This window comes from Erpetoichthys calabaricus, chromosome 12, assembly GCF_900747795.2.
Source record: "Erpetoichthys calabaricus chromosome 12, fErpCal1.3, whole genome shotgun sequence".
NCBI classification, from domain to species: Eukaryota; Metazoa; Chordata; class Cladistia; order Polypteriformes; family Polypteridae; genus Erpetoichthys; species Erpetoichthys calabaricus.
Window position 1 is genome coordinate 70,895,978 of NC_041405.2, and position 25,401 is coordinate 70,921,378.

The 25,401-nt window shown below is 38.1% G+C and overlaps 1 protein-coding gene across 2 annotated transcripts in view; it reads right to left on the reverse strand.

Moving 5' to 3' along the window:
- Positions 1-1,503: 1,503 nt before the first annotated feature.
- Positions 1,504-25,401, reverse strand: part of LOC114662293 (E3 ubiquitin-protein ligase RNF128) — an 80,396-nt gene continuing 56,498 nt past the window's right edge. For both annotated transcript variants that reach the window (XM_028815683.2, XM_028815682.2), the window contains exons 2-7: positions 18,181-18,428; positions 14,389-14,460; positions 13,155-13,237; positions 9,793-9,889; positions 4,896-5,079; positions 1,504-2,960 (exon numbers count right to left, since the gene is read on the reverse strand). In XM_028815683.2, coding sequence (XP_028671516.1) covers positions 2,875-2,960; positions 4,896-5,079; positions 9,793-9,889; positions 13,155-13,237; positions 14,389-14,460; positions 18,181-18,428 — 770 coding nt within the window. In that variant the 3' untranslated portion in view covers positions 1,504-2,874. The remainder of the gene's footprint in view (positions 2,961-4,895; positions 5,080-9,792; positions 9,890-13,154; positions 13,238-14,388; positions 14,461-18,180; positions 18,429-25,401) is intronic.

Here is a 25,401-nt window from a genome sequence, read left to right on the forward strand (position 1 = left end):
TTTTCTAGTCAACTGAGACAAAGGAGGAAACCAACAAACAAAAACACACACAACTGCAAAAACGTCACAAAAGGCATCCCAGACTAAAGGTGGAGGGTAGCAGTACCCACTAAGGCACTCGAACAGAAGTACTGTTGACTTGCATATCACGTCTAATTGGATTATTCTGGGAATGGAGCGAGTCCTTTTAGGCCAGATGGCCTTTTCTGGTTTCAAAATTGCAGCGGTATTACAAATTCAGTTCATCTTCACATCATGCTGGCATTCTGAATATTTGTAGGGTTTCAAGGATAGTGCCTCCATAAAGTAGATAGATAGATAGATAGATAGATACTTTATTAATCCCGATGGGAAATTCACAGTAGACAGGAGGATGAAATACTTCAAACAAGTTTAGTGTAGAAGAAAGATAAAAGTATAATCTATGTACACTCAAAACAAAGAGTAGGAAGTTAAATGTATGCAAATCAAACAGTACCAAAAAGTCAATAAGCAGTAGACCTATTCGTTTAAGTAACAGAATCTTTACTAGAATTCATTCTGTACTGCAGTGTTATAAGCAGACATTTAAGGAATCCTTCAATGGGCAAAGTTTTGACTAGAGTCTTTTACATTACATGTCTTGAACATTTGTTGAGTAGTGGTGGGTGGGTGTGTGTGTGTCCCCTGAAGTCTGTCCGGTCAATCCTTCATAAAACCAGTAACCAGTTGAGTGGTACATTTAAACAAAAAAAGCACTTCAGTCTTAGTTGGAAAAGTTAACAGCCGCTCTTATTCCATCAGAGATAGTTGTATGATGCCAACTACCACAGAAAAACAAAATGTTGTAGTCCTGGATGTCATCACACAACCATTCTCTCCCACATTTTACAGAAACATGCTCCGCACAAAAGGTTGGGTGAAGAGGTGATTCAGAGGTTTATAAAAACTGCTTTGAGAAATGAAAGTGCTCCTCTTAAACCAGTTGGAGATGTGGCTTTAGGAAATGATTTGACCATGCAAAGAGTTTGGCCAAAATCTTTCCAAAGACAGAAACCGTCACATTTTTGACAAAACACAAAAGACAAGAAAACCTGAAGGAGACTGCATAAGGCAGACAATTTTCTTTAGAAGATTATATCCATAGACTGTATTTTTAAACATTTTGACTATGGATCACATCTACGGTACAAAATATCTTCTTAAAATGAACAAATCCAGAGTGATGCAATATAGCTGTGGTTAGGAACTGGTGCCTCGCAGCCATAGACTTTAATGTTGGATTCCCAGGCCGTCCGTAGAGTTCATACCTTCCAAAATTCCTCAAGGTGTTCTTTGGGTACTTGGATTTCCTACAGTGTTCCCAAGATGTACATTTTAGAGTAACTAGGACCTCTAAATAGCAGGCCAGTGTGAATGAATTACTAGATAAATTCTATTTCTTAGGAAAAGAAGACATTGTTGGTTACCAGCCTGTTGTATAAATTGCTCATACCAAAATTAAAAGAACAGTACACATAACAATTTATCACAAATTTATTTACATAATTTTCTAGAGTTTTAATATAAACTTTAATTATATGTACATATCCTCAGATTTTATTTAAAACAGAACATGGAATACTATTGATCCCTCAGTTCAATGTGTAAAATACTTTGAAGTACAACAAGACCAATGATTTGCAAATAACTCAGAAAAGGTAGGCTCAGTTTGATAGCCAAGTTAACAAAACAAAGAGAGAACTGGAGTTGCAGAAAGAAAGGACACATTACACCACCTAAACCCATATTTTTAAAGTGCATACAATCCAGGATAAAAATGTGATAGCAATTTGAGGTAAATTCCACAAAATGAGCTTCAAGTGGCTGTGAAAGGTAATTACAGTATGTTCAATGAACTTTAGGTGGACATGATTAAAAAGAAAGCAACGTTTTAAACAAGAGGTCAACAAATAACTGTACCATACTTAAGAAGCAAATAAAAAGGTCTTTTTATACAACAAAAATATTTAATACTTTGAATTTTTAGGAGAGGGATATAAAACAATGCACAGTATAATCAGCAGAGGGCAGCACACAGCAGCAGTGTGCAAACAGAAGACAGTGGCGCATTTCTGGGGGCTTTTGAACACAACAACTCTGCCTCAGTTTAGTGATTAAGGTCGTGTCTAATGGACAGAACAGGTTTTAAAAGTGAAAGTGCTTAGGAAAAAAAAAAAAAAAAAAGAATTCCAGAGTCCAGAAACACTACATTGTGCAAATGCAGTTTCAGCAATGCCTCCAGGTGTTATGTGCACATTCCCCTGCGCTCACGTGATTTGCATGGCAAAGTCTCTCGGGGACTGGGAAATGCATAAGGCTTGTAATGTTCTAAAATTGAATTCTGCTCCAAATTAAAACTTGCTGAGGCAAAGCAAGACGGGATAGATTTTTAATATACAATTTGATGGGCATAGTTACCTAGTAAATTTTATTCCCAAAATATATTATTGCACTTGCTGCTTCAAAAAAATATTACAAGTTCAACAAGAAAAACTGGTGGGTGTTTTTGTATTGTCATTCTCCTCACTTGAGTAGAGCTATAGAACAGCTCATGTAGAATTACAAAATTTAAAATCTTTAAAAATAAGCTGCAATTATCAATCATTTAAAAATCATTTTAAATATACAGCAGAAAACTGAATCAATCTTTCAAGCCATTTTCACGATCTAAAAAGGTTGCAGGGCTTAAAAATTTTCATTTTTGGCTTGGTGGCAAAAATGAAAATTGACTCTTCTCTCTCGCCTACAACATCTGACAGAAAAAGAAATAATAAAAAAGCTGCAGTTCATGATTCATTTATGAGCTGGTCCAAAACAAGCTGTCAGACGCGGCCTGGCAGAGATCATAAGGCTCTACGTCTTAGCTTGACGAGATTTCTCATCTTCTTCAAAAGCAAAATTGTCATAGTGAGGCATAACATCTACTTGTACTGGTGTATCTGCAGGAAAGAAAAGGAGAATCTATTATGGTTAAGGTTGCATTGTTTAAATTAAAAATAAAAAGGAAAAATATAACACTGCTGCAGAGAACATTTTCTCAAAATGTATCAAATATGAACCAAGGATCATTGCTGCAGGAACCGAGACATCTGTATTTGTATAATAAAATATTTTTCTGCATTTATTTTCTTTAAAGCTAAATGGCTTAAAAACAATGTACATATCACACAAATTTTTAATGTGAACATTGCCACGACAGCCATAATTGAATGTACTGCTTAAATGCAGAAAGTCAAACCGAATGTGCCTATTATGTTTTGCTTGCTTTACATGAATACATTTTGCTAGAGTAGGAAGTCTTTGCAGAAGAACTCCTTTTTGTGTAGGATCTTTAAAAACACTACTCTTTTATATGGCACCCTCCACGGTAAACACCAAGTGGTAATCAAATTACATGTAAGCACCTACCAATCGAACAAAAAGCAAACCAATATAAACTTTTCAGTAATTTAATAAGAAAAACAGATTGTCCAAATACACTGGTTCTCAGGTATAGGCCATGCTGAGCTACTTTTGTTCTACTTGACATCTGCTTTAATTAAGAGCCCAATCTGTGTGTGCTGTATTTCCCCAGCTTCTAATTTTTTTCATGCAAATTCATAAGTTTAGAACTGGAACTGTTAGTTTTACTTGAATGTGTTAAGCATTTGTGCGCTAGAGAGGGATGATTCCATTTTCTTGATCTTGCATTTTAAGATCTTGGTGTCATTTTTTTCTGTTTTTTTTAAGCCAGTGCAATACTAATTAACACATTAAGATGAATGTGCCACTGCTCCCCTTAATTAACCAAATGTTAATAATCAATATTTGCATATAATTAACAAAAAGGTGTAATCAAGTATGCATACCTCACAGTAAAAGGTTTAAAACACACACACACACACACACACACACACACACACAAAACCTATAGCAAAATAAATAAAATCAGTCCACACACTTAAGAAAATGAGATGTTCAAAAGAACTCAAAAAGCCCCCACACAACATACCATAACCATTACTACCTTAAAACAATTACTTTAAAATATATATATTTAAATATTATTTAAAACTAAGAAAAACAAATTTACAGTGAAATAAAATATGTAAATGTCAAGTCATTCTATAAAAGTGTAGGACATTTTGCCCCCAGTGACTTCCTCCGGGGGTTTGGGTATTGGGGGACTACACACACACACACACACACACTTCAAAATGGATGATAAACAATGTTAAAATAGCCTCTGCTCTAAACTTTACCCATTATAATTTAAAATTTCTAAAACTAAAAAATTATCTTAAATCCATATATAGATGCACAATATGTGTGTTTAAGTGGTTGTTGTTAGTTTTATTATTTATGTATTATTTATACATTTCTTTTTCACAAGCTTCTGTAAAGTTCCAATTTCTCTTTAATAAAGTACATCTATTTATCAATCACATACAGGATTTTTAATACAAGTTATAGTTAACAAAAAAAAATTACCACCACAAAACTTAAAATGCACATGCAAATATTTGAACTGCTTATCCACAGATCCTATAACTACCATGAATTCCTGGGAGTCTGCTTGGAATACTATTCAACCACATGCCTTATGGAACCAAGGAAGTGGAAAACGGGTTACAAAACACAATGGTAACAAAACTCATATGTTTATGTTACATTAGGATAACTGATGCTTAGTTTGATTGTTTTGTAAAAGTGACTTAAGTGCCCAAATGTAATCCATTTACATGGTCCCCCCCCCCCCCCCCCCCGCCCTAAGTTAAAGATTCACTAAATATACACAACAAATAACTATAAAGATTAACAATTTTTCCAAAGAAATCAAAAATAAAAAAGTTTAATAGCTCTACAATAGAGTCTCCGGTTTCTGTCCCACTTACCTACAGGGCTGTCGTCCACTTCCCCCAGCCGCTCATCCATCTCTCTTACTGATGCATATCCCGAGGACACTGTCTCACTGCGATTGTCATGATCAGGGAAGGTTGTGGTGTATTCTTCCTGTTGGTCAGTCGAGTATTCTGGAACACTTGGGATTGTTTCAGTGGCTGCTTCCTCCACATCAGGCTGCCAAGACCAATTCACAGGTTTTTATTTATAGTAAAAATAATAAAAAAAAAAGGGCACAAAGCACCATTGGCGCATGTAGTACAGGGACTTTTATGGTGTCAAGACTGCAGCAAAAAGGGGCAACATGAAAACAAAGGTACCATGTTCACAAAAAAGAGCAGGGACAAAAGGAAACCCCTTACAAGACATTATAATCAAGGAAGATCACACAGTTTTGCCTGCAGTAGTGAAGAACAGACTTCAAATGCATTGCCGTCTAGCTGTTGCACTGTGCTGCTGCAGTTTTATTTTTGGTAAGTTACTTTATGTACATTTATGCATATAAAAGCAACACGAAGGGTATTTTCTTCATCCAGACCTTGCACTGGTGCAAACTTGCATTTATTTTAGTAATCTTGTGGTAAATCTGCTTACTGTGTCTCCCCAGTACAAAATATAACTATACAGACTCAACATTAGAGCACCTTTATGCAGCAAAACACAAAATGTTGTGAGCTGCTAATACAGGAGGGTACAGAAGTGTACACTTGATTTTTGTGAACATTTAGAGTGCTGTATATTGTTCATTTGTACAACACAGTAATCTACAATATAATGGTCTGTATAATTGTCTTTTTTCTACCTTATAAATTTACTTAACTGTTTAGCACTTAAAACCTTTCAGTTTTAGAAGAAATCGTTAGAAACAGATGAACCAGTTAAAATAGTATATCTGAGAACCCAGCCACAGGGGATGCACAAACCAGTGTGTTTCTTCGTGTCAGTCCCAAGCCCGTATAAATGGGGAGGGTTACGTCAGGAGGGGCATCCGGTGTAAAATTTTGGTAAATCAATATGCGGACAACAATAGAAATTTCCATACAGGATCAGTCGAGCCCCGGGTTAACAATGACCACTAACAGTACTATTAGCCAACAGGTTGCTGCCGGAAATTGGGCTACTGTTAGTAGTGGTAGTACTAGTAGTACTGCCCGGAGGCAGGAGGAGAGGAGGAAAGTAAAAGAGAGTGGAACTGAGGGTACGAACTTTGAATGTTGGCAGTATGACTAATAAGGGGTGAGAGTTATGATGGAGAGAAGGAAGGTTGATATACTGTGCATGCAAGAGACTAAATGGAAGGGGAGTAAGGCCAGGTGGATTTGAGGTGAATTCAAATTGTTCTATCATGGTGTGGATAGGAGGAGAAATTGAGTAGGGGTTATTCTGAAGGAACAGTATGTCAAGAGTGTTTTGGAGGTGTCAAGAGTGTCAGACAGAGTAATGATTATGAAGCTGGAAATTGGAGGTATGATGAATGTTGTTAGTGCATACGCCCCGCAAGTTGGGTGTGCAATGGATGAGACAGAAGATTTTTGGAGTGAATTGGATGAAGTGATAAACAGTGTACCCAAGGGACAAAGTGGCGATTGGAACGGATTTCAATGGTCATGTTGGTGAAGGGAACAGAGGAGATGAGGAGGTGATGGGTAGGTATGGTGTCAAGGAGAGGAATGAAGAAGGTCAGAGGGTAGTGGATTTTGTCAAAAGGATGGACATGGCTGTGGTGAATACGTATTTTAAGAAGAGGGAGGAACATAGGGTTACGTACAAGAGTGGAGAAAGATGCACACAGGTAGATTACATCCTATGCAGAAGAGTCAATCTGAAGGAGATTGAAGACTGCAAAGTGGTGGCAGAGGAAAGTGTAGTTAAGCAGCATAGGATGGTGGTCTGTAGGATGACGCTGGAGATCAAGAAGAGGAAGAGAGTGAGGGCAGAGCCAAGGATCAAATGGTGGAAGCTGAAAAAGGAACACTGCAAGGTTGAGTTTAGGGAGGAGGTGAGGCAGGCAATGGGTGGCAGTGAAGAGTTACCTTCAGTTGGGAAACTACAGAAGATGTAGTAAGGGTGACAGCAAGAAGGTGCTTGGCATAACATCTGGACAGAGGAAGGAGGAAAAGGAAACCTGGTGGTGGAATGGGAAAGTACAGGAGAGTATACAGAGGAAGAGAATGGTCAAGAAGAAGTGGGATAGTCAGAGAGATGTAGAAAGTAGACAAGAGTACAAGGAGATAAGGCGCAAGGTGAAGAGAGAGGTGGAGAAGTGTAAAGAAAAGGTGTATGATGAGTTGTATGAGAGGTTGGACACTAAGGAGGGAGAAAAGGACCTGTACTGATTGGCAAGACAGAGGGACCGAGCTGGGAAAGATGTGCGGCAGATTAGTGTAATAAAGGATAAAGATGGAAACGTACTCACAAGCGAGGAGAGTGTGTTGAGCAGATGAAGAGTACTTTGAGAGGCTGATGAGTGAACAGAATGAGAGAGAGAAGAGATTGGATGATGTGGAGATAGTGAATCAGGAAGTGCAACGGATTAACAAGGAGGAAGTAAGGACAGCTATGAACAGGATGAGAATGGAAAAGCCATTGGTCCAAATTACATACCTGTGGAAGTATGGAGGTGTTTAGGAGAGATGGCAGTGGAGATTTTAATCAGATTATTTAATGGAATCTTGGAAAGTGAGAGGATGCCTGAGGAGTGGAGAAGAAGTGTACTGGTGCTGATATTTAAAATAAGGGGGATGTGCAGGACTGTAGTAACTACAGGGGGATAAAATTGATGAGCCACAGCATGAAGTTATGGGAAAGAGTAGTGGAAGCTAGGTTAATAAATGAGGTGATGATTAGTGAGCACCAGTATGGTTTCATGCCAAGAAAGAGCACCACAGATGCGATGTTTGCTCTGAGGGTGTTGATGGAGAAGTATAGAGAAGGCCAGAAGGAGTTGCATTGCAACTTTGTGGACCTGGAGAAAGCATATGACAGGGTGCCTCGAGAGGAGTTGTGGTATTGTATGAGGAAGTCGGGAATGGAAGTATGTAAGAGTTGTACAGGATATGTATGAAGGAAGTATGACTGTGGTGAGGTCTGTGGTAGGAGTGACGGATGCATTCAACGTGGAGGTGGGATTACATCACGGATCAGCTCTGAGCCCTTTCTGATTTGTAATGGTGATGGACAGGTTGACAGACGAGATTAGACAGGAGTCCCCATGGACTATGATGTTTGCTGATGACATTGTAATCTGTAGCGATAGTAGGGAGCAGGTTGAGGAGACCCTGGAGAGGTGGAGATATGCTCTAGAGAGGAGAGTAATGAAGGTCAGTAGGAACAAGACAGAATACATGTGTGTAAATGAGAGGGAGGTCAGTGAAATGGTGAGGATGCAAGGAGTAGAGTTGGCAAAGGTGGAGGAGTTTAAATACTTGGGATCAACAGTATAGAGTAAATGGGGATTGTGGAAGAGAGGTGAAAGAGTGCAGGCAGGGTGGAATGGGTGGAGAAGAGTGTCAGGAGTGATTTGTGACAGACAGATATCAGCAAGAGTGAAAAGGAAGGTCTACAGGACGGTAGTGAGACCAGCTATGTTATAGGAGTTGGAGACGGTGGCACTGACCAGAAAGCAGTAGACAGAGCTGGAGGTAGCAGAGTTAAAGATGCTAAGATTTGCATTGTGTGTGACAAGGACAGATAGGATTAGAAATGAGTACATTAAAAGGGTCAGCTCAAGTTGGACAGTTGGGAGACAAAGTCAGAGAGGCGAGATTGTGTTGGTTTGGACACATGCAGAGGAGAGATGCTGAGTATATTGGGAGAAGGATGCTAAGGATAGAGCTGCCAGGCAAGAGAAAAAGAGGAAGGCCTAAGAGAAGGTTTATGAATGTGGTGAGAGAGGACATGCAGGTGATGGGTGTAACAGAACAAGATGCACAGGACAAAGATATGGAAGAAGATGACCCTATGTGGCAAACCCTAACAGGAGCAGCTGAAAGAAGAAGATCTGAGGCAGTTTAGCATAATCTGCAGCAGAGTGCCTATTAGCCATGTGCTTATAAATAGGTAAGGAACAAACAAAATTCTGTGTAAGAACTCTAAAAATCTTGTCCACTACAATTTTCAACATAACATTCTCAGACCCACGTAATCACAGTTTAGGGTCACAACTTAACCCAGAAGCATTGGTTTTAAGGATGGAACCAAACAAAGACAGGACACTAGTCCATCACAGGAAGAAAAAAAAAAAAAATTCATTTTATAATATACACTACATCATTACAGAATTAAAAATAATTTAGACTTTAAAAAGGAAAAAAAACAAAACATTTAGGCATAAACTCTTGATTTTTACACAACATATGAGAAGAGTTAAAGCATTTGTTACCAGTAGATTCTAAAAACACTGTAAATATTAGAAAATGGGAGGACAATTAAGTCTAGTTATGGCAAACAATTACAAAAAAAACTGCTGAATGAACCTTTGATTAATACATTTGCTAAACAAAATTTGTTTTATTCAGTAAGTGTATAAAAAGTTGACTAAATAATATCAGCATGCCAGCAAGTGGTGCAAAAAAAGTCCTCTGTTAACCTCTGTTGACAAACAAGCAGGCAACGCACTTCAGAGAGCTCTGCGCTTCTGCTGATCTCCAACCACCAAAGGCATCAACCTCTAAGCTGTGATCAAATCTCAACAGTACGTCATAACTCTAGTCTGCACTGAATCCCTAGGAGCAGAGCAGAGTTTCTCTGTGTGGTATGAAACTTCTGAATGCCCTTAGCAGAGCTTCAGGGAAATACTTAATTGGCCAAATAAAGCGGTCATTGAATTGTCACTATAATGTGGAGAACTACAGGGCAGAGAAGTGAAACATGAAAATGCTAGCTACCCACCTCAATTCCCAAAGATTTAAGGATATCACATTTACACATAGGACATGTTCTGTGTTCCAGCAGCCAGGGGTCTATACATGTTTTGTGAAAAAGATGGCTAAAAAAACAAGAAAAGAAAAAAAAAAAAAAAAAAAAAACATGTTAGTCAACGTATAGCACTGCTCAATCCATCCCAGTTAGCAATAACTGTGTTCCGATCACATTGTCGGGATGAGATACCACAAATAGCAATGATTTTTCCCCTACACTTTGACCTTTGTGTTTTGTTACATCTTTATGAACCACCCCCTTTCAGATTATAAATTATAAGAACAAAGGGGGAACATTTTCAGACAATTTTGACATTTTTGAAAGAAAAAATTATTATCATTGTAAAAGGTGGAAAAATCTTGTGCCAAATTTTCTAAAATTATTAAAGCAAATATTGCTTTGCCACAAAACCAACAGTTCAGAAAGCACACTCTGCTATGCTTTTTTTGTCCAAATCAGTTATTCACTAGTTTTTTTGAACTAGTTGTTTTCTTCCATTATAGGATCACTGGAAACGGAAAAAAGTCCGGGCAATACCTTATGCAATGCAAGAACAAGCCACTGATGGGGCACCAGTCCATATACAGATTATTTTAGGTAAAATTAGCACACAATACCACATAGCTTCCAGAGGCTTTGTTGAAAGCTTGACAGCTTAAATCACAGGGTTCATCATAAGCACTAGATCAACAAACTGACACACAGAATGTGGGATGTTGCACACTGTTCTGACATGATCTTAGGTGATTTGATCAGCCAGAGTGAAGGCTTTTGGCTTTTTTCTTTTTTTTTGTTTTTTACATATGCAGAGGCTATCATACTTTGTCAATCCACCTAACCCTAATCTCCTTCTCAGTTTGCTCTCCTTCTGCAGCTTTTTTGAAACTCTTTGTTTAAGAATATCATTACATATGTTGCATCAATCTATTCCCCCCTCCCCCCCTTAAAAAATAACATTTATGAAGTGAACATCTGGCAACCCTGAGCAGCTCAGAGATAATAATATAAATACAAAGCTACGGCTTAAAATGCTAAAAAACATACAACCAAAATCCTGAAGGGCTTTGTGACCTAAAAGCAAAGCATGGCAGCATCTAAGCGAGAACACATTTTATAATATAGTGTAGCTAAACAGTTCTTCTTTATGAATTGTTTCACATTACTCAAATTTATATATTTCAATAAAAATTATCAAATCTTTCATAAGTTACAAAACAAAAAATTGTAAAGAAACACCAAACATATTAAATCACCCCACCCAAGACATTTGTGGAGTATAAAATGGGATATTTTTCCTCTAATATTGCAAATACTGTTGACATAAAAGGAGAAACTGAGTAAACCTAAAGGGACAAACACAACAACTTTTGGTTAAGTGTAAGGCTCGGAAACTTTTCACACTGTCAAAAAAAAAAAAAAAAAAACCAAAAGCACCAACATGCAGAGAGTAGTTTCCAGTTCACATTGTGCACTTTTTGTTCGGGGTCACACATATTAGCAAAATTAGTTGTAACCTACAGTCACAAGAATTGAAACAAAGGACAGATTTGTGCAAGACACACACTAACCTCTCTTCCTCTTCCAGCCCTAGAATGGAGGATGTTGCTTCCAGACCCTTCCAGAAATATCACACCTACCACTCATAACACCATATAAGAATTGAAAACAGACTGAGGTACATTTACAGACCTGTCTCTGCTGGAGCTACATCAGCCCACTGGAGCGACAGACCCTTAAAACAAAGCAACGACAAGTCCTGGTTTTGTTTTTTTTTCTAGATTTCCTTTCATGAGGCATTGGTGCTATTAAAAAAAGTTGCTCCAAGAGACTAACTTCTGCTTGTGCCGCTTTAGTTCATCATAAGTCACTGAATGAACACAAGGGTCCAATAAATACAATGGATGAGGAGGTGAAGATGAAAGAAAAAAAAAAGAAAAAACACAACACCTATTCTGATACCTTTGCATGCAAAGCCAGTAGAAATTCCACCATAAAATATATTAAATCCTACAATATAAATTGCAGATAAAAAACCAGTGCCACAAAAACAGCTAGCTATTCTGGTATCTGAAGACATTATGTTCCAACCTTTATAACTAAAGTGAAAAAAGAGCTGCAGAAAAAAACAAAGCTGCTCCCATTAAACTCTGGTCAGAAATACACCTTGGGATGAAGCTTTTGGCATTTCATAACCCTATTCAAAAGTATGAAGATTATTGCATGACAAGAAAGATGCTTGAAAATCCACAACATAACCCTACACATTTATCTTATGCCATGTATTTAACTAATAAGAGACAGACACATTGAACACATCCATAGAGGGGGGAGGGGGGGAAAAAAACACACACACACAAACAGAGCAAGCCAAGCAAATTCATATGAACTTCATAATTGTGTAAAAGGTTCTAGCAAAATATACAAATGATTACAAATATTACTAGGGGGCTCTGCCCCTTGCCCAATTCACTCGCCAACCCCCAGGGCGGTCACTGGGATCTGGGGTGCACATCCATTAGAGAAAGCGACTGTATTTAAAGAGCTGGTATATAGAAGAGTATGAGGGGCGCGGGAGGAAGTCTGTTTAGTTCTTAGTTATTATAAATAGAAAATCAGTTATGTGATTATTTTACTACAGCTGTGCATTTTAAATACCAATGAACACAAAAAAATAGTAAAAAAGTAAAACATAATAAAAAAGAGTAAATAAAAAATTCAATTACATTAACGCCTTGTCAAAAACAATATTACAAATTACTTTATCCTCTAACTTACTTTCTATAAATATGTTGCTTTTTTGCTTTTATGTTAACGTATTGTTGGATATATTTCTCATTTATTGGACAATTCTCTTTGTTCTCGAGTTTATTTATATACAGCTCTTTTTTTTCATTTTCTTTTTTTCAGCGTTCATTATCAGCTCTTGCCACCATTTTTCTATCTCAATTGAAAATTCAACGTTCTTGAATTGATAATTTGCTTTTCTGCCTTGCCATTATAACCAACTGTGTTAAAGGGCAAGTTAGCAGCACTGAGAGTGTTGCGGGGTAGTACGGACAGAAGATGTGCACAGTTGGAGTAATGATTGAGTGGGAGGTCTGGAGGGGAGTGGTCAAAGCTGAATAATGTGGACCAGACGGAAAACTTTAATAGAGAGATAGGCTTTTAAAACATACAACAGACAATAAGTACTACCGGTGCTGGGGGAAGTAGTATTCCCATCTTCTGTATTTTATCAAATGCAACCACCTCCTTTCATCAGCATTTTTCAAACCAACATTCTCCACCCTCCTGCACCTTAATTGCTCATATATGCTGTCAACAATACTTACTTGCAAGTCAGGATGCGGACTGTGTCATTTGGTTTATACACCTCAATGCAAACCGCACAGCTGTCACCATCAGAGCCTGTCTCCTGTTTAATGGAGAACAAAAACAAAGTAGGTATTCACATACACAATCAGATATTTTGTTACACAGTTCCTTTTACTGGAGTCGCCACCATTTGGTGGTAGAAATAAAAAACACACATGGAAGCAGAAAATTGCAGGAATAACCCCACCCTTGTAAATTATTTTCTAAAAGACTGGTGAAAAGGTGATCTTGAAAACTTGTGTATAAGAGTTTACTAGGCTTTGTTTGGCTTTCCACACATGTAATCTGTCCACTGCTTGGAGCTTATTCTGCAGTGCAATGGCAGTAGGAGATAGATAGATACATACACATTCCATTTTTGCCACTGCCTTAGTACAAACCCATAAACTTGTTTTATAAAAAAAAAAAAAAAACATCAAATAGACCCTCTTTAAAGAGTAACCACATTAAACTGAGTAAACCTGGAAATTATAATGCAATTAAATTCAAACACCTTGCACATATACTGTAAATAGCAACCAATTTTAACCACCAATCTTAGTGAGAACTGCTGCACAGGAATCAGTGTATTGAATCCACAAACACTAGTACACCCATATAAGGAAAAAGAAAAAAATGCATGCAACATTTGTATTGCTTTTGGGGCCCAGCATAGAAGACCTCATACCAGTGAGAACTCATTTAAACTCTTATCTAGTGAGAGGAAAAAATAAATAAAACCTAACAATTTACCACTTTGTAAAGCTCTTCCAGTCTGGTGTTTAGGCTAAATATTCTTTCTGCTTTAGAGATTAATCTAGGGGTCTTCAAGACCTTCTGGGTGAAAACCAGTTTCCTCATTTTAATTTATACTTCAAAATTTGTTTGTGCAGCTATGGAGGTTTCCAATGACGTGGTCTAGTGGAGAGTTTTTTTTTTTTTAATCCCAATGTTTTCTCAGATCATTAAAATGTTTAAATAGAATAAAAATCTAACTACACCTAGGAGTAAACTCCTGGGAATATGCACCTTTAGAAAAAGTCTCCACAGTCCAGTCAAATTATTAAACAGGAGCATCATGTGCTGAAAGAGTAGATGACTCAGCAATACACATGCATAGCTCGTGAAGTTTAAACACAAGGAAGTTATAGGCTTTAGAAGGGGTGGGGGTGCATTTGGAGGAGGAATGAAAAAATATACAGCATCTCTCACCTTGTCTCCTTGTTTCAGAGTCCTCAGCTCTAATTGACTGATCACTTTCATTGCTTCAGCTTTGAGTTTTTTCTGTAAGGCAAGACAGTGCAAGAATATACAAAAGTAAAAATCTATAGGAATTCAGATTCAAACTGGACATTAGTCCATACATACATTGTCTGCTCACAATCTGCAAGCCTAAAGTTTCTGCTTTCATATGTTTCACTGTAGATATGGCAATGTAGAGCATATTGCTCCACATGCATAGTCTTCTTAAGTGTATTAAAAAGGTATTATATAAAGACACATTTCTTGGGGGGGTGGGGGGGGGGGACGATGGAGGAGAAATGCAATTCACACTGAAGCTCGGTACCTCTTATACACTGCTCTAGGTTTATTCACTTATACACCATTAGCGTTCATTTATTTTCTATTAACGGTTCCACAAAGCTAATTCTAGCTAGGATGGTAAATCGGGACAGTACACTTGCTAACAGAGTTCTATACATTTTTCCTTTTTCTCTCCACAAGTAAAATAATCAAAACCTTAAAACACATGTAATTCAACCTCAAACAAGAGTATCTCAATTTCCAAAACATTCTCCAAGCTCTCTAGAGTTCCCAGGAGCCTCCTACTGTAACTGACTAGTGGCACTCTACTCATTAAAACGGAATTACAAAGGTAGTCTGGAAAACTGATCATCAGGGGATGAGGATGATGCATATTTATTCTAAAGAGATCCATCCTTATGGGCAAAGGACAGAACCAAGGTGATGTCACTAACTTGGAGGCATAATTCACACTCTGTAATAAATATTCTCTGTAATGCAAGATATGTTACATGTGCACTATGATAAAATGTCAAGTGAAGGCTTGGACACAATTCTAACTCCTTTAGGAGGATATCAACACAAGGCTCTTTAGGTGTACCCACACATCAAGAACTGTCTTTAATGTCAACTTCCACCCTAAGCACCAACATTACCCTAAGTATGGCATTGCTGTAGTATTATAGACCACCAGAATCTATGAATGAGGAAGGCAAAACACACAAATCCCTTTATAAACTCACTCTTCAGCTTCACAAGATAAATTCTTAACTAAAGGATGGCCATTTCAGGATTTTAGACTAATGAAAGAGTTAATTTCTGGAGGGCAAGATATCAAAAAACACAAAGCTCTTTCCATTTGGTGACAAAGCACAGTACAATAAAAAACAAGCTATTTTGTGCCTAATGCATCTCTTATTTGTCCTCAGTGGGCGTAAAAATGGGTCAAAATCACTATGACAATAGCAGAAGCTTTTAAAAATTATTTAACACTCCCTTTAGTTCATATCCCAGAGACACCTTCCAAATGAAAAAAAACAGATGCAAGTTATATTAACAGGTGCCCAATTAATATAAAACACACACACACACACACAGTATGACTAAGTGCAGCACACAAATTGCTTCTTGGGTTAGTTGCATTACTCCCTCCTCACTGGAAAGACAGAGAAAACAGCAACAAACGCTGACCACTAAGCCCTCTCAATAAACAGCTCTTCACTAGCTATCACTGAGACAAACTATTCTTCTAACAAAATGAATTTCTATTCTAAAAGGGGAAAACTGGAGGGGTTTGCAGGGTTATGGTACTGGTCTTTATCCACTTCACAATTCGAGTCACACAGCAAAGGGATCACAAAAATGCGCTCAACTTGATAAATAGATGCTATAGTGTTGGAGTGATACCAACCACCCATGTATATCACATTCAGGCTCCATAAGCAAATGTTCTTTCACAGAGGCTAGTTTGGCTTTCAAAAATGAGTAATGATGGAAATCTGGATCAATCCTAAATGAAGCGACTAAAGTCCATTCGGACACGCACCTCCAGGTTCAGGAACAGTTTCTACTTAACTGCAATCAGACTCATGAACAATCAGTAACCTTGTGTCACCTCCACTGCTACCTGCACATATACTTCTGCCACTGTCTCTATTTATTCCTAGGATTCTGGTTTTATTTATTTACTTATTATATTCATTTATTTATTGTGTGTGTTTTTTTTTTTTGTCTATGTTCACTGTCTGCAGGGGCACACGCAAGCAAGCATTTCATTGTACATGTTACTTGTACACATGACAATAAAGAATTGAAATTGAAATATTCGCTTTGAGACATTTTCATTAGAAAGGCAAATAGGATGGTGGGAAATGCATTATAATACTGTTTCCCAAAACTTTTTCTCTGGTGACACTTTTTGTAACCAAAAACATACCAAGGCACAACACTAACCACAAACACCACTATATCTCATACATTGGCTCAACTGTCCAAAGGGGCTGAACTACCAAGGTAAACCTGTAAAAAAATGCCCACTATCCACCAGCCCTGTGAGGCTCACTGGTGACTACACATGCAGGGAGATTCGTCTGAAGTGCTGCAAGTGTTGAGTCTGCAAAGCAGCGACTGCGGATCTGTATTTATGCCAGCTACTCAAGGTAATCCAGTCCTCCTCAGACATGTCTCGACCATCTGAGGAGTTTGTCTGTCTCAGGTTCAGACCCAGATGCGCTACGTTATTAATTTTCACATACACACCTGGGTAGCTGTCACTGCACACCACTGTATTACACAGTGTCTCTTATATACAGCAGAATCTCTTTATTGGCTATCCAACCATACATTTCCTAACCCAATTACCCTGAGCAGAGTCGTGAGGAAGCTGAAGCCTGTCCCAAAAGGCATTGGGCACAAGGAAGGAACAATGCACTTTAGGATATTATTGTGCTTTCCACATGTTTTCCAGGTGAAACAGAACTGAGGAGCTATGTTAAAGTGAATGTTCCATTCCTTATTATAATAAAAAAAAATGTAACCACACCACCATACCTACTGAACACACTCTGCTCCCTTTTTCCTCAACTGGGCATATAAAGCTGTGCTCCAAAATAAATAAATAAAAAAAAGAACGGAAATTAAGTAGTCAGACCTGACTGATAAATAAACTGTCAGTGTGCTTGAGCCCATTTTGAAGGTACACTTCTACACTGCATAAACTGTACTAGCTTTCTAGATCATCTCTATTCCACTAGCTAGCCTACCTTTCCATGGTCATGAACACTCACACACAGAGTATCCTCCACAAGTGGACATGCCAGAATTGCCATTTTTGCAGTTCTAGCAGAGCACAATGCAAAGTCTGGAACTCTCACTTTATTCCACAAACATGTGGGGAATTCGCCAGGCATTCAAAAAAACTGACTCTACTTTTGACCAATCTGATCATCTCAAATCTAAACTGCTTCAGTGTACAGGAAAACAACAATTGTAACTCTTCTATCCCACTAATTGAAGAACACAATATATTTACAGTAAATGTGTAATACACAGACACAAAGACACTAGGTCAGCATTCATGGGTGTAGCCTTTAATAGCGTTGGTCTAATCTGCGAGTGCATTGCAGGGAAATAAAATTGCCTCAAAAAAATGCCAGCCAACTTGCTCCAGAGTCTGATTCTCTTAAGATTTCATATCAAACCGTGGTATGCATCCATTTTCGAAGGGGGTGGGGGGCGTTTTCTAGACTGCATTAAAATGTTCAACAGCACAGATATTTGTGCATAATCACATTGTTTGTATGACCTATGCATTGCCATTGTCAGAGAAGAAAGACATGAACCTACAGTATTATAGTTTAGTCAATTTGTCAGGCACTTATTACTATGGATGGGTTGACTAGAGCTCCACTCTGGATATCTTTTAAAATATAAGAATGTTTTAAATGTAAAACTCTACTCCCATGTTCTATTGCTACTCACCTGTCTCCGGTTCACTGCACGTGCATTTCTTAGCCGGCGAGCAGAATAGTAAATGAAGTAACCCACGGTCACAGCAGTCACCACGAAAAAGGCAATGGAAACAAAGAAGATAGAGTAGGAGCCAATCCAGCTTCCATGCATCTTGCCAGCATCAATGATCATGTACACCTTGATGCCTTGGGCAAGGAGTTTCACAATTTCTATCCCTTTAGGGTAATTGATCATGATGGCAACAGCATTCTTTGTACCTACAAGAGAGAGAAACTAGTTTTAGAAAGGCATCATTGACTGGTGGGGGAATGGAGATAAATCGTCATTTACATGAAAGTCATTTTAGATAGCAGAAAATCTATGCATGTCTGGGAAATGACTGTACTGCAAAACATAATGTGACATCTCTCAGAGAAACATGCTAAATGCCACTATCCAACAAACACAGGCAAATCAATACAGGAACTAGTGACACACCGCTCCTAAGGAGTCTCTCATACTGGTCACACACGCTCTGCAACAGAGATCAATTTCAGCATCATTGGAAAACATCCGATATACACCCACGTATCCCTCAGGCTTCAGAGAGTATGCATTGATGTTTCTCACAAAACCATTTACTTAAGTTTCTCCTTAATATAGCCAGGGGTTAACAAAAAATTCTATGTTTTTATGGTCACCAAAATCAAGCCATTCTCTTCCCAACTAAGTGAAAGTTCAGGTTTCATTACACTAACATTTTGATAGGTTTCTTCAGCAGCAGCTGTAGGATCATTTGGACCCTGTAGCCCCATAATGCCTCAGGCTCCCAACCCGGACAAAAAAAACCAACACAAACACACACGCACACACACACACACACCATCCTTAAAACACCCTAGGGTGGTCATTCAGCAGCTACAAGCTTTGTCAGGTAATTGTAAGACATGGAAAGAGCTGCTAATTAACTAAGAGGCATGTCGCATCATGACTGTGAGCTCCGGGGAAAAATATTTACCACAATAAGCATCAGCCAAACCAGCATTCAATTTCAATATTAAACTTATACAGAACTCTTTATGGCAAAACAATCTGAATTTTGCCACATTAAAAAAATATATATATAAAAAAAAAGAATCACAATTAAAAAAAAAAAAAATTCAAAAGACAATGGTGAATGCTAAAAAGAAATTGAAAAGATGAGAACAGAAATGATAATATGAGTTCATCCTGAAGGCCATGTTTCTTTACAAGACTTTTCCAGTGATTTTCAGTCGTAGCTTTCATTTATAATCTTAATATGTTAGATGGATGCACTGGGCGACTACATTATAGCCAAGATGCATAAAACAGCAGGAGTTAGTTTGGACATAATCCCAAAAATAAGCTGTAATAATAATATTATTATTATTAACAGCATTGAAAGGCCATCTGATCAACTGCAGCAATAACCAGAACACCCAATTAAAAAAAATAAATAAATAAATAATAATAAAAAAAAAACACACACCTGTCGTTATAGGATAAAAGAAATGATAACTTAAAAAAGGAAGTAAAAACTCTAGAATAAATAATACACTAGTTGGGATGATGACAAACACAACAAACTAATAAAAATGTAGCTTGACAAGTATGCCTTGAGGATGCAAGTATTGGCAATGTGTTAATACAACAGGCAAAAATTAGATGGGAAGAAATTTATTGGACCAGCCTAAGAAATGTTATTACAGAAACGGAAAAAGCTTCAATAAAAAATAAAAAAACAACAAAACTTGTACCAGAGTACCTGACAATATTCACAATCATCCTACTTTATCACCCAAACGAGGTGGGAGAATCAAAGAAATAAATGAGTATCAAGTTTCATATTTATGTGCCACATACAAGAGATCAAGCCATCTGACATGTTCAGTGTGGAACACAGTATTGTATCTCTTATTCTAACCTGGACAAAGATAGCAACACTGTGAAAATTATATTTTAGGATTTCTCCAGTGCTTTCAATACTATCCAGCTACCCCTTTAAAGGGGTAAGCTCAGAGATATGCTGATGGATGAGCCTATGGTGTCCTGTATAATGGACTGTCGGGCAGACCAGTTTGTGAGACTCGAGGGCTACGTCTCTGAGGTGGATGTGAGTAACACAAGGAGCAGTCCTGTCTCCTTTTCTCCTCACTCCATACACCTCTGACTATAAATATAACACCAGGTCATGTCACTTGCAGAAATTCTCAGTGGACTCTGCACTTATGGGGTGAATAAGGGGATGAGACAGAGTACAGGAGTATGGTGGAGAAGTTTGTTTCTTAGTGCAGAAAGAATTCTTTGCATCTTAACAATGGCAAAACCAAAGAACTGCTTATAGACTTTCGCCACACCAAAGATCCTCTATGTCCAATCACTATTCTGGGAGTGGGTGCATAGGTCCATTCCTACAAGTACTTGGGAGTTGACAATAATGACAGGTCTTGGAACAAAGAGAAAGAAAGGGCAGAGCAGGCACAACTTCATTAGGAGACTGCATTCCTTTAATGTTGAAAGGGACATCCTTCACATCTCCTATAACTCTGTGATGGCCAGTGCAATTTTTTACACTGTGGTGTGTTAGGCTGGTAACATCACTTCAAGAGAGGGCCACCAAATCAACAAGCTAAAAGAAAGGACAGGCTCCATTATGGAAAACACTCTGGCCCCCCTGGAGGTAGTAGCGAAGGAGTGAGTTAAAACAAAACTAAGTGCCATTATGAACCATGCTGCCCCTCATCTTACTGACACACTAGCACCGAGGACTTTCAGCCAAAAAATTATTCAGCATAAATGTGAAGAAACACTAATGGGGCTTGCTGTGATTGTGACTGTCAGAAGTTTCTTTTAAAATGTTCTTCCTTTTTAGTCATTCTGGGTTGTGTGTGTGTGGATGTGTGTTTAATCATCTATTTATGTACTGATTTATTTAAAGAGCTTCTGTAAAAGGCCAAATTTCTCCCTGGGGTCAAATAAAGTTCTATCTTTATTCAAAGAGTAGCCACCTAACCGGGAAAGTAGGGACAGAGAATAAAAAAAAAATAAAATAAAAATGAACTGTACAAAGTTCAGCCTGCTAAAACAAGCTCACCCATGTACTTCAGTAGTTTTTTTTTTTTCTTTTTTTATATTAAATGTAGTATCTCCTTCAACCATAAACCTCTACCTGATATATCACAGAATATATACTTTAAGGTTACACAATGCACTTCTTTTGCAATGGATTCACTTATAAAAGCACACAACAATAAATTTCATTTTTCCCTATAAAGCTTTGCAACAGCGGCTGGGTGTTCAGGTAAAGCAGACTGTAACTGTATACAGTAACTGAAGGTATTATTGAAAGATTTCATTGCAGCTCTGAAACTATCCAGCTGGTGGTGGATTGGAGGCTGAAGGACTTTCAATTTTTATTTATTTATTTAAAAGTGCAGATGTCCAAGTACAAGTACCATTTAAGGATGGCACTTAACTATGTAGCCTTGATAGTGGGCTTCACATCAAACTTACCATGATTCACATTACTTTTCAAATGTGTAAAAATCAGGGGTCGGTGGTTAGCAATTTTACTGCACGACTCCTGGCTCCTGGGTTTAAATCCCACTCTAGCTACTGTCTGTATAGGCTTAGTATACAGTATTAACATGATCATAAAAAGCTCACCAAACCAACCATAAACAGACTAAATCGATTGTGTATCATGCAATGGGCTAGCACCCAGAGAATCAATATATGCACATTTCCATTTACAAACAACACTGGAATAAAGTGTTTGACCTTAAGCCTTGAAAATCAGTGTGGGTTACTTATCAGTTCTTTTGTTGTTGTAGCAAACAATATTGGTTTGCAAATTTTTAAGACACCTCAAAATGAAATGCTGCTATTAGGAAAAAATCATGGATCAGATTATACTTTTAATCAAAGTTTCCTTTTTCAGAAAAGCTTCTGACATATTATCATATATTGCCAAATATTACCATAGATGGGACCATTGTGAAGACGGGTGAGTATTTTTGAAGTATCTCAGTGTACATTATAAATTTAGGACCGCACATACAAAAAAAGTGAAGGCGGCACAGCAACATCTCTTCTACCACAGAAGACCTAAAAAGGTTTGGCAGGAACCCCTGTATCAATGGAAAATTCTGCCAAGGCATCACTGAGAACACTAACTGTATGCATCGCTGCCTGGCATGGGAACTGCACTGCCCTCAGCCGTAAAACTTTGCAGAGGGTTGAGCATTCTACTGGACAATAATTGGGAGGTGAGCTTCCCCCCTTCCAGGACATACAGATATATATGAGGTGGTGTCTAAGGAAAGCAGAAAAACCAAAGACCACGGCTACAAATTGTTCTGTTTGTTACCATCAGGCAGATGGTATTGCAGCATCAGGTCCCAGGACATTAGGCTGATGAACTTTGGCTAAAGAATCCATCTTACTAACCGAAGGTTGTAAACCGGATATGGACGCAGGGCACATCGAGGTGCACGCGCACTGCCGCCCGCCCCAGAGCAAAAAAAGAAACAAGAGGATTCGAAGGTTGTATTACAGTACGGACGGAATCCCCACAGGTTCATGCTGTGACAACGCGCTTGCGAAAGGAGTCACGGCTCAAACCAAACAAAACACAGAAACGAGACTACAACCTGTGAACTACACCTGGGGTAAAGCGTGCACCCCGGGTTGTACAGCCGCCCGGACGCGACCGCCCACACCACCGCATATGCCATCCATGATATATCTTCACGCAGCGGCTTCCCACCGAGGCACATATTGCGCTGTGGCGCTCGCCCCACAGTCAGATGCAGCGGCTTCCCAGAGTCAGTAGGTGGCTCCCAAACAACACAACCTGTTCAAGCAGTCGGTGTCAGCGAAGGCAACAGACTCACGTCTCCACAAAACGAAACCGCTTTAGTACAGATATGCTTATTGGATTAAATGACATTTCCCCAGACGCACCCGCCCTCCATGATATGTCATCCATCCACATATCGGACGGAACAGAAACTGATTGCCATTCTAGGATTTACGATTCGCTAGCGAATCGCGGGGTTACTTGTCTGTTAAAGAATTCCATTTTTGTGTGTGTATTTTCTCTGATCTTAATATTCTGTTGAGATGCTCAACGTATTTTTTTTTTTTGAACTCTGCATGCTGTGATGTATCAAAAAATAAAAGTCAGGTGTGATTTTTACTCCAGACAGGTACTTCTATTATACCTCTAAACTTGTTATGGTACATTAAGCCGCGTGTACTCGAAAAACAGAGTGCTGCACAAAAATGAAAAGAACTAAGGAGGAAATAGAAGAGTCTTGTCTTACAAAGATCAGCAATCTTTACCTGTAATCCTCCTCTTAATTTGCATAGGTAGATACAAAAAATGAAAAAAAAAAAATCTTCACAACAATGAACAAGTACCACATTATATCTTGACACAGATGCAGCCTCTCTGTTTTTGATTGGTCACACACTGATTATGAATCTATGAAGAGTAACCTGATACATAAAAGATGTCCAACTAACAGATAAGCAAATGTGATAAACTTATTTCAAATACAAAAGACAATTGTATATTCAGTACAGCTTCCTGGTTTTTGGCACGACTTTGTTCTCTTACAGCTTGATGACCTTGATCCAGTCATGTAGAATATTTCAAGACAATAGCAATGATTACAATTTTTAACTTTTGCTATCAAGAACTACTTGTTACAAATAACATTTAGTCCATATTTATCTCAAAGAACATCATCCACAGTAAAAAGGGCAACTGTAAGCCATCTGCCTGTTATCAGCCTGTGTGTTCTGACTTTCAAGCCTACGCAACCAAAGATTCATTGCCTTCTTCACTACATCATGAGCGGCTGATTCTTTTTGTTCTTCCCCTCATGTGGTAATTAAAAAAAAAAAACACACACACACCACGCCATTATTTGTCATTCGTACATTAACATTTTTCTAAAGTTCTACTCTCTACCACACTACTTGGTATTTACTCCATAGGTTTATGGTTTGCTGTCCGAAGAAGAAAAACTTTCTAATATTTTGTACAAAAATATTTCCTGAAAGTTTCTGAAGGCGTCCTAGTGTTCATTTTAGACTAATGACCTAGATCGATGGTACAAATTCCTTTCAGAATTTCAAAAACTTCAAATCATATCACCTCTTATTTTTTTTGCTTAAACTGAGTGGCTTCAACTCCTTCCATCTTTCCTCAAAACTCATACATTGTAGTCCTCTAAATCAGCCTAGTTGGTCTTCTCTGGACTTTTTCTAGCACTTGTGTCTATTTTGCAGAGCGGAGACCAAAACTGCATGCACTACTCCAGGAGAGGCCTCACTAATGGGTTATAAAGCATAAACAGAACCTCCTTTGATTTGCCCTCTACACATCATGCTATGTAAACCATCCTTCAGTTAGGGTTCTTAATAACCTCTGTGCAATATTTGAATGTTAAATAGTGAGGAGTCCACTATGACTGCTAAGTCTCTCATTGTACATTCAAATCTAACATTTTTACTTCCTAATACATTTATTTACATTATATTTCATCTGCCACAGATCTGGAAAGTATCTCTGTAATGATTGTAGTGAATCCAGATTATCTGCCTTTCAAGCTAACATCTTCAAACTTAACCAAACTTCATGTTAAATTTCCTACCAAGATCATTTACATGCTGTACAGTATATTAAAAATGGCAGTGGCATTAGCACCAATACCTAAGGAACACTACTTTTAACATCACCTAGTTCTGATAAGGTCCCTCACACCACAATCCTTTATTTCCCGTTATGTTTTAATCAATTTTACATCCCCCCCATCTACACAATACCTTTAGTTCTACCTTTAAGCTATTCCTTTAATCTTCAGAGAACACAAAAAACAAGCGATTATCTCATAAAATGTAAATACATTGCTTTTAAAGATGAATGTAAAAACTGCTTATATTTTGAAGAAGCCCTTTAAAACTACTAAACTAGCTAAGGAATGCTGCGTTTCTTTCATAACAAATACTGCTACAATAGCCCAGTTATTTCACTCTTCTACAGTACACTTTACAAAGCTGTATAGGTGTCGTAAATTAGTCATTTCAGCATTTGACGTGATCAGCAGCTTGGAAGAGACTCCTTCACACATGCTGTATAAGCTCCTCAAGTTCTCTTTACATTTGTGTGGACATCACATCACAGTCAGAATTTGGAAACCCACACTGACAATTTTGCAG